The 9,945-nt window shown below is 36.0% G+C and overlaps 1 protein-coding gene across 1 annotated transcript; it reads right to left on the reverse strand.

Annotated features, from left to right (window-relative positions):
• Nucleotides 1-227: 227 nt before the first annotated feature.
• LOC133741115 (BURP domain protein USPL1-like) lies at nt 228-2,710 on the reverse strand. Its single transcript, XM_062169062.1, has 2 exons — nt 2,650-2,710; nt 228-1,975 (listed from the first exon to the last, which is right to left on the reverse strand). The coding sequence occupies exon 2, from the start codon at nt 1,612-1,614 to the stop codon at nt 403-405; it is 1,212 nt and encodes a 403-aa protein (XP_062025046.1). The 5' UTR covers nt 1,615-1,975; nt 2,650-2,710; the 3' UTR covers nt 228-402.
• Nucleotides 2,711-9,945: the final 7,235 nt, after the last annotated feature.

Consider the following 9,945-nt stretch of genomic DNA (forward strand, 5'->3'; position numbering starts at 1 on the left):
ATTACCATGCATGAAAAAAACTACTTATTGGGGTTAATATTGTCAGCTGGTATTTGGTTAAATAGATAAGAACATCACTGGGAGTGCTAACGTATCTTTGAAGGCCCATGGCATAGCCTAGTTAAAACATAAACGTGGAAAGAGAAGATTTGAGAAATGCATTGAAAAATGTGTACAAGTTCGGGATTTCTTTGTACACGAGAAACCTCCAGGTGCTTGAGGTCATCATCTTAACATGGCACTTGCTCATACAAACAACAAATTAAAAGGTAGATGGATCATTAGCCAGAATTCTTGACTACATTACCAGAGCATATGCATGGTAAGTACTCATTATTCGACACCTACACGACAGGACATATGATACACGACTTAGACTAGTGATCAAGACAAATAAAATGATCAAGCAGTAGCTGTTGCTGGGAATGGAATCCAAACAAGATGATTTTCCGGGAAGAAATGGCACACCGGAGAGGAGGCACTAGCTTTGATACCCAAGTTGCGGAACAGACTGAGCTTAGAATCCCAATCAGAAGTGTCCATGTGGCAAACCGCTACGGCTTCCACCTTATCTCCATTCTCACCTCCTAGTGAGACCCGGAAGAACCTGGTGTCGCTCTCAAAGTGATGGCAAAAGAAAACAGCGTAAGGATAAGGGACCGGATGGCAAAAGACCATTTTGGAAGCTATGACTTGTTTAGGTTCTTCCAGAATCGTGTACTTCTGTGTAATGGAGGTTGAGGTTGAGGGGTGGGTCGTGGAGATAATATTGAATTTGTTCCCAGAACCAATGATTTTGTGAACGAAATCATTCATTGACTCTAGCGAAGTAGCACAAAACTTGGTCTCACCCTTGATGGGTTTTTGCTCGCATTGATCAAGTGTGTACGCCATGTGTTTGGCGTCACGAGAATCGCGTGGGATCGAGAAGAGTTGGAGAAGGTGTGGGAGTTGTGATGTTGAGAATGGAAGGGAATCAGCTGTTTTCTTAGGCAAGAAAGGAGAATGGTCTTGGTTTGGGAAGTTGAGTGGCATTGTACTCCCCTTATGGAAATCAACCAAAGTGAAAAAGCCTTGCTCGTGTGCCTCATTGCGAGATGATGAATGTGCATGCATATGATCATGGTGCTCATGGGCGGATGGAACTGGCTTCTGTACTTTGTTTTCTCCTCCTTGTGTGCCATACTGGGTTATGTAAGAAGCCTCAGTTTCTTTGTTTCCGTACTGATTTATGTAAGTAGCCTCAGCTTCTTTGTCTCCGTACTGGGTTATGTAAGAAGCCTCTGTTTCTTTTATGTCTTCTTTGTTTCCATATTGGGTAATGTAAGAAGCCTCTTTATTTCCATAATTGGTCATGTAAGGCTCCTCAGCTTCTTTCTCACTTTCTGTAGCTCCATAGTTGGTCATGTAAGGCTCTCTTGCCTTCACTTCTTTCACACTTTTTCTAGCTCCATAGTTAGTCATGTAAGGTTTCTCAGCTTCTTTCACACTTTCTGTAGCTCCATAGTTGGTCATGTAAGGCTCTCTTACCTCCACTTCTTTCACACTTTTTCTAGCTCCATAGTTGGTCATGTAAGGCTCCCCTTTCCTCCACTGCACTTTCTCTAACTCCATAGTTGGTCATGTAAGGCTCTCTTACCTCCACCGCTTCCACACTTTCTCTAGCTCCGTAGTTGGTCATGTATGGCTCTCTTACCTCCACTTCTTTCACAATTTTTCTAGCTCCATAATTGGTCATGTAAGGCTCGCTTTTCTCCACTTCTTTCACACTTTCTCTAGCACCATAGTTGGTCATGTAAGGCACACTTATCTCCACCTCTTTCACAATTTTTCTGCCACCATAATTGGTCATATAAGGCTCACTCACCTCCAACTCTTTGACAATTTTCCTAGCTCCATAATTTGTGACGTAGGGCTCGCTATTGATCTCCACTTGTTTTGTGCTTACGTCCCATGCTCCACTGGCATAAGGACACTGCAATTAACAAACACAAATTTGAGGTTCTATTTTAAGAAATGGCCAGTGATGATTTTATTTTCTTGTTAGCTCCTACAACAATGTATCCTTAATTGATAAGAGCTTAGCATGCGAATAATCACACACTGTGAGGTTAAGTGGGGTATTTGCTGTTGTGCCCCCTCGCAAATAGCCAAATATATATCCCAATGAATCTAACCCTAATTTCAAATCATAATATTTGTGATTTGTCCCACTCCAAACAACCATATATTGGATTCATTATAAAACAATAATCAGGTGGTAAAAATATGATATTAGAAACTATGACGAGATTAATGTCCTACTAGGTAATGAATGACTATTTGGCCAAAGGGAATGAGACAAAAAATTAAAAAGGAAATGAATTCTTTGTCAAAAAGCAAAACTGCACTAATTGTAATTGCAATTGCCGTAAAACAATGTAATAATTTCCCTATAGGGGCAATGCGCAAACGCTCATTTTGGATATGAGCACTTTTCATATTCTAAATTAGTAATTTTATATAAAAAAAGAAAACCAGTGGTCACAAAAGTGCAAATGTAGAGAACTGATAGTGTGAAAAAAGCCAGCTGAATTTCCTTTTATAATAGCTGCTAATTAAGAATTAAAGTGTAGAACAGTAATTTTCTTTGTGAGAAGTAAAAGTTACCACTAAGAACAGAAGGCAGAAGATGATGAATTGAAAGCCCATGTTTTCTGTTTGTGCTTTAGGGTATTTGTGCGGCTCTTAGTGATGGTGTTAGGGGCTTTTTATAAGCATTTGAGAGGTTTCATTATTAGATCAATATTCATTTTCTAATGCAACGACTACGACTTGGATAAAATTAGGCAAGACTTTTGGCCTGTAAGTTATGGTTTCATTACTTTGTTTATACTAAGAGATTCCATGAAATAAATCTAATCGGAAGAGTGTATATCAAACTATAATTGACAATAATTTTTTCATGCGCGTGAAAATTTATTGTACGACTCCAGTAACCACCACGTCAAGTCCAGACTAATGTGATTGGTTTTCACATAGACTTTATTTGTTTTTATTGGTCATTCAGTTAACTTTTTTTTTACCCCTTTGTAATGGATTCCGCAAAAATACCTTTTTTTTATTATTTTTATAATGCGAGTTACGGTACCCGGTCTCTTAACCTCAAGAAACAAAAAGATAGTGCAACCCCTGTAAATTTTTAAAAATACCACTCAACTGTCCTGATATAGTAGTTCGCTCCTACTCACCTTACCACTTTCATATTAATTTCAACTTCATTCGATGAAAATAGAAATCTTTTCTCCTAAAACAAAATCTAAGGTCACTAAAACCAAGATCTTAAACTGGTTAATGGCTTGAAATCGTCTGTCCCAATTTCTCCGTCTCTCTCCCTGTCTCCCACGAGTGTATTGACACCTGTATTACCACGTCACTACACTAACCAACTACTTGACAGAGTTAAGCATTTGAGAAAATCTATTATTTTCTGATAATAATTAATTAAAATATAAACCAATATTGAAGAACAATATGTATAGATTAGGACGAATATAGATCGAATCGAACCCAGATCAGATCCAACTTTCTTCTTTGAACGAACCCAGATCAAATCCTACTTTCTTAGTTGGAAAAGAATGCGAGCTCGTTGACGAGCCGGAGTGAAGACCATTGATTAATTAGGTCTCCAAAGTGTGCGTTGGAATAATGACCAACATGAAATTTAGTTTGGCTTTGTTAATACCCAAATCCGTGTTAAAGAAGATCATAATTTTTTTTTTTGGCAAGAAGAAGATCATAACTGATGGGTTTGTTTGAATTTCATGGTCACAAAAGCTTTGATTGAGGATGATATTGTTAAACAGCGACAAGCGTGGCCCGTGGCCCGTGGCCCACCATTGTACCGATACTGTCCCAACTTAACCACCCTTTAGGTGTTGGGTTTTAATCACAAAAGGCCTCGGTACAATTGGGTGAGATCCACCCACTTATAAGTTATATTTTATTTGTCACTTTTCCAATGTGAGATCTTTCCTCTCCAACAGATATGCATAGTGCATCATGACAATGATTGGATTGGGGATTGTGAATTGGGAATTTGCATTTGACAAATTGTTGCTGGTACAAAGAGTAGACAGTTCTTTTCTCTAAGAAATCATGTTGCTAAGGAAGAAGAGCTTCTTGAACTAGATCTCCTGTCTTTGATCCCTTGGAGGAAAGTAGATGATGAGGTTCATCATCTGGGTTCGTCCTTAGAGGTGTTAATATTAGTCTATATTTTAATTAAAAAAATAATAAACACTTTAAATGCTTAACCCTGTTAAGTAGTTGGTAAGTGTGGTGACGTGGAAGGACAAGTGTCAATATACTAATGGGAGACAGGAGAGAGACAGGAAAATTGGGACAGAGGATTTCAAGCCGGTTAATTACATGTACTGCAAGGACTTCGGAAAAGACAAACGCTTCACTTAGTTTGTGGTTTCCAACATTTGTATTTAATGCTAACATGCTATCAATTTTATGCTAAGAAAGGGCCATAGTAAATAAAAATTAATAATTTTAATTCTACTCTAGAATTTCATGTGCATTTTGCGTAATGATTGAGATCCGATTTCTCTAAAATCAGAAACTGTGAAGTTATAAAAATTTCATAAATTCACATCTTCATGTAATTTGATGGTCAAGATAGAGTGACATAAGCTAATTTTAATTTTTGAAGTTTCCTTTTTGATGTTATGTCTATTTAAACAAATAATGATTAAAAAAAAAGAGAGAAAAAATTTATGCGAACGAAGAACAAAAAACTGGCATTTATGATCCATCTCATGTACAACAAAAAAGAGAACTAAGGCCTCGTTTGGTTCACAGAAGGGAAATCAATTCCCTTGTCTTTCCTATGGGGATGAAAAATTAAAATTCCTATCAGGTTTCTTTTCCGGTGTTTGGTAAAACAGGGAAAATATTCAAGAAAGAATATTTGATTTTCCTTCCAGTATTTGGTTGGTTTAGGAAAGGAAAGGGAAAAAAAAAATGTTCCAATAATATCCTTGTATTTTAAAATTTAGCATCATGGGTGAAATTAGCAATAACACATTTGAATAGGGATATTGTAGTCCTAAATTTTCATAATAAATGCTGGGAAAGATGAAGGGAAAACCAATCCCATGGGCTCTGAAATGAACCATCTTCCACCCTATTTTCCCCTTTGTCAGGAAAATAGCTCCCAAGTTTGTGCCTACCAAACAAAGAAAATGAACGATTTTTCTTTCTTGATTCCTCAAATCCGTAAACCAAACATGGCCTAAAAATTCATTTCAACTGGTAAATGAATGCTTAGTTCTCTTTTTCCTTCCTCAACTTCTCTCATCAACAAATCAGAGGGTTTTTGGATTCAAAATTTGAAAGTGAATTTTGTTTGCCCTCCATATACTTGTTTCATGTTATAATTAATTACCACCAAGAGAACGTCTACACGAAGAGTTTTTGTTTCAGAAATAAGGGATAACCTTTTTGTTCATCATCTGATGGTTATCATCGATCTCAAATTCAACATATCTTTCGAATCCACACATAGGAAGGTTTTTATCAAGTTCAAATTTAACTGAACCAATTCTGTGAGAGCTGCCAAAAAAAAAAAACGTTATTAGTTAAATTGGCTGTTTATTAAGCTCTAGATTACATGGAAGACGACGATTTAATGAATTTTACAAAACTTCACGGGCTCTTCACTCCAAAGGAGTCAGATTTGATCGTAACTATGATCCATTCATGAACTTGCATATCATGTGAAAAGAACATTTTCAGTATATTTATGAGTTTGTAATGAAACTCAAATGACGTTTCCATTTGATTAGTGTTAATATATATATATATATATTCGGTGTACACCCTATTACCAATTGATTCTAAGAGTGATATTTTAATTTCAAGTCTTCGATCTACATGATATCAAAACCAAACTATACATTCTAAGCCTAATAATTAATTAATTAACAACACATAAAGAAGCCTAAAGAGAAATAAATTTTAGATATTTTTAGGTCGCAAATCCATTTCAGGCTTAATTAACAACAAAGAGACTTAGCCCTTAACATACCAGGTCTTCTATTCTAAGGAAGTCCTTAACTTAACTTAAGGAACGAATTTCCGTATTTTGACCACTTTTATATAGCATATTCACATCTTAACCATTCAGTTTTTAGGTATATATGAGTAGATCACTTCTGAAAATTTTCAGCCAAATTGATGATGGTTAAGGCATCCAATACTGCAATTTACACGAACGGTTCAGGTTGGACAGATTCAGTTCGTTCGTGTAAATTGCAGTTTTGGATGTCTTAACGATAATTAATTAAGTTGAAAATTTGCAGAAGTGATCTATTCATATATACCTAAAAACTGAACGGTTAAGATATGAATATGTGATCGAAAAGTAATCAAAATATGAAAATCCGTTCCTTAAGCTAAGTTAAGGATCTCCTTAGCAGAGCAAGATTCCTTAACATACAACCGTAAGTTGCATTTTAAGAAAAGGCAGCTAAATATTGAAGTCTTGATTCTTGCGTAACATTACAATATACGAGTGACATACATAGCACTTAAGTTATATGTCATAAACTCATGCTTATGCATTGAAAATAACATCCCAGCTTCTTTGGTTCAATTTCAACCCTTCATCGATCAATGATACCTCTACCGAATTGAGCCTGCGCATTGTACTCTATTCTGTTAATTTTAGAGACTTTCATTTTAATTTGGGGTTTAGGGTAGACTTTCATTTTAATTTTAGAGTTTTAAGAGGTTGGAGTACTTTAATGGCCCTAAATTTCGTCGTTGCTTAGAGATGCAAATAATTAGTCCTCGCATGATATATCAAATTGCCCTAAAATTATTGTGCGTAAGCCTTACTCTAGCCTTTAGCCAGACTTCAAGTATCATCAAACTTAGAGACACAGTGCACAAAGGTCTATAGAAATGCCTCCGCGCGATTTTATAGACACCAGATTCCTGCCCAATTGTTGCTTCAGCGACGTGCGCCATAATTCAATCAAGGGGACAATTGCATATTGTGTATAGCAGAGATGTTCATCTGCTCACCTATTAGATTTACTGACAGTATTCTAAGTGTGTTAATTGTAATCATTGAATTTAAATCTAATGGTAGACACCATGAACTTTTTAGTTATTTGGTGAAGAGTTAACACTAGTACTGTATAATTGTCACGCTCCGATTTTCAAGCACAAATAATAAATAAATACAAATATACAGAGTGTGATGATTCAGACATCAACACTAATACCTGTAACATTTTTCTTCTTAAAACAAATACATGATCATGTCTAGAACCCACAATGTCAATACAGACTCGTTCTATAGAGTCATATATTACATTTCACATAATTTACGAATTAAGTTGCGTTAACAAATTAATAAGTAAACGCTCCCTTAGAGCTTACTACGAAATGGAAGTCTAAATAAAGTCAAGCAACAAAATTAGCTTCCGAACACCTACAGTTACAGCCGCGCGCACGATTCCTACTTCAGCCAAGATTTCCCTGACCTGCAGGACCAACCCCTACACCATTGAATAGTGCACCGGGTTGCAACAACAAATCCAGTAAGCTTTTGACAGCTGGTATGAGTAAACTCCAACAAACAACATAGAAGACCAAAATAAAGAAATTAAACAAATCACACAAAATAGCAACCCCTGCATATGATTTAGTTCAGGTAATTGCATGAAGACAAAACAAAAAGATAATCCTTGCGTATGGTTTAGTTCAGAAGATTATATGCAATTAAAACAATACAGGAAAATGGTAATCCCTACGTATGATTTAGTTCAGGAGATTACGTGGAAATGGAAATGCTTAAATAACACATAACCTAATTCACTCAACAATAGACAAACACTTAATGAAATATGAATCACTATAAGGCTCATCGAAATCATCAATAGCACCATAACCAATCAGTAATATTAATCATAATCACCACTTTGATTATCACCAACGAGCAAAAACATTAATTATCAACATTTGGGGTTTTCATAACTCCAATAGAATGAACCCTAGGTAGAGCTCCTGCTCTTTCTCAGTGCCGCCCTGTTTCTAGTGCTACTTATAAGCCTGATTTCTATTGAAATTGGTAAAATGATGCATTTTCAGGCTATTCTTTATCATCAGGTCAATCACATCAATCTTCTCTACCCTCTCACTTCACTTCCACAATCTTGCTCCTGTTCACGGTTGGATTTCAATGGAGTTTGAAAGGTTTTTGACAAATAGTGTTGCAATACTTTAGGATACACATCGAAGGATTGGATTGCTTGTACTGGGTTTTCTATTGATGGTGGCTCTGTCATTGTCACAATCGGTGGGGAGGAGCTTTTTCTTGCAACTTCTTTCTTGGTTGGTGGTTTGTTTAGTGACCAATCTCGGGAGACTGTGACGGTGGCGGTGGTTGCTAGCAAGGGAAGGTGTCGCAGGTATTGATGATAGTGGCAGCGACTGGTAGGGTGCTAGGATTTTTTATTGGGCTAGGGCCTTCTAGATCTGCTACATTGGATTGGGCTAAGGTTTGGGTCTTTTTGTGTCTGAACTTTTCCCTAATTTAGGGTATAATTTTTGTAGCCTGCAAGATTGAATTTCAACTTTCTAGACATTAAGTTGTTTTTCTTATTGGTATGCTCGTTTGAATAAATGAGCTTAATGGAGTTAATGAGCGGTGTTAATCGGTCTTTTGTTTTGCTTCATCTAGAGACATGATCCAACCCGTGGAGTTGATGTAATATACCGTTCTCTAGCCTATATTAATAATAGTATTCTCTTTATTTTTTTTAAAAAAGTTATATATATATATATATATATATATATATATATATATATATATTGTTTTGATTTTAATATATGGGGCCTTCTTTATTCATGTTAGTGACTCGACACCAAACAAATAAATTTTCCTACAAATTTTCATACTATTTTTATCTTGGGGCTATGTCCAAATAATTGATTTTGTTTCCTATTACCCAATTAAGCTCATTTTTTTGTTTTTTTATTATTATTTATTTTTGTGACTATTTTGCCCTCTCCTCTTTGTCACATAGAGATAAGGTGGGAGACAGAGAGTGAGAACACCGAAGAGTTTGTCAGAACCTTGCAGGAGGTTGCTGGACTTTGTCGGAACATCATCGGAGATCGTGGGACCCTCACCTGTCGTCAGATGTCACTGGAGATGTCTTTGGAGGTCCACGGGTTGGTCATCGGAGATCTCATAAAATTTTTAGAAAGTTTATTGACCCCCAATAAAAGCTATTATTGTCCTCTAATAAAAGTTTTATTACGTTTTATTGCCCCACAATAAAATTTTTATTGCCCCACAATAAAATTTTTATTGAGAGTTAATAATCAGTGAGAAATGAAGATGACCGTGATTTTGAAAGTTATAAGAGGTTTATTGACCCCCAATAAAAGTTTTATTGAGGGTCAATAATCAGTGAAAAGATGAAGATGTTCTTGATTTTGAAAGTTTTAGTTTATTGACCCAAGCTGTTATTGCCCCCAATAAAGGAAAAACTTGTCACACCCCGATTTTTACACACAAACAAAAATCAATATATAATCCCATAATTATACATGCGTGATGGTTCAGCCATCAATACAAAATACTTGGACAACTTTTTTACTTTTTGATGATTCGGTGCCTATACTAGCGCCTCACGCGTAATACAACACTGTCATCAAGTTTATGGCAAATAAATTAAGCTCCAAGTATCGTACCCAAGGGAATAGGGAACCCCCACTTGGTTACGGACAACTAAGCACAAATACAAATTATCCTAGCAACAAGTACCCGAAATTGTGATTTTTGATTGTGAAGACTTAAACTAAATATGAGATCCGAAAACAGAAAATTGCTAAAAATAAAAATGCAATGCTAAAGTAATTTGCGAAAAATTCAAGACA

The sequence above is a fragment of the Rosa rugosa genome, chromosome 3 (genome assembly GCF_958449725.1).
Source record: "Rosa rugosa chromosome 3, drRosRugo1.1, whole genome shotgun sequence".
Taxonomy (NCBI): domain Eukaryota; kingdom Viridiplantae; phylum Streptophyta; class Magnoliopsida; order Rosales; family Rosaceae; genus Rosa; species Rosa rugosa.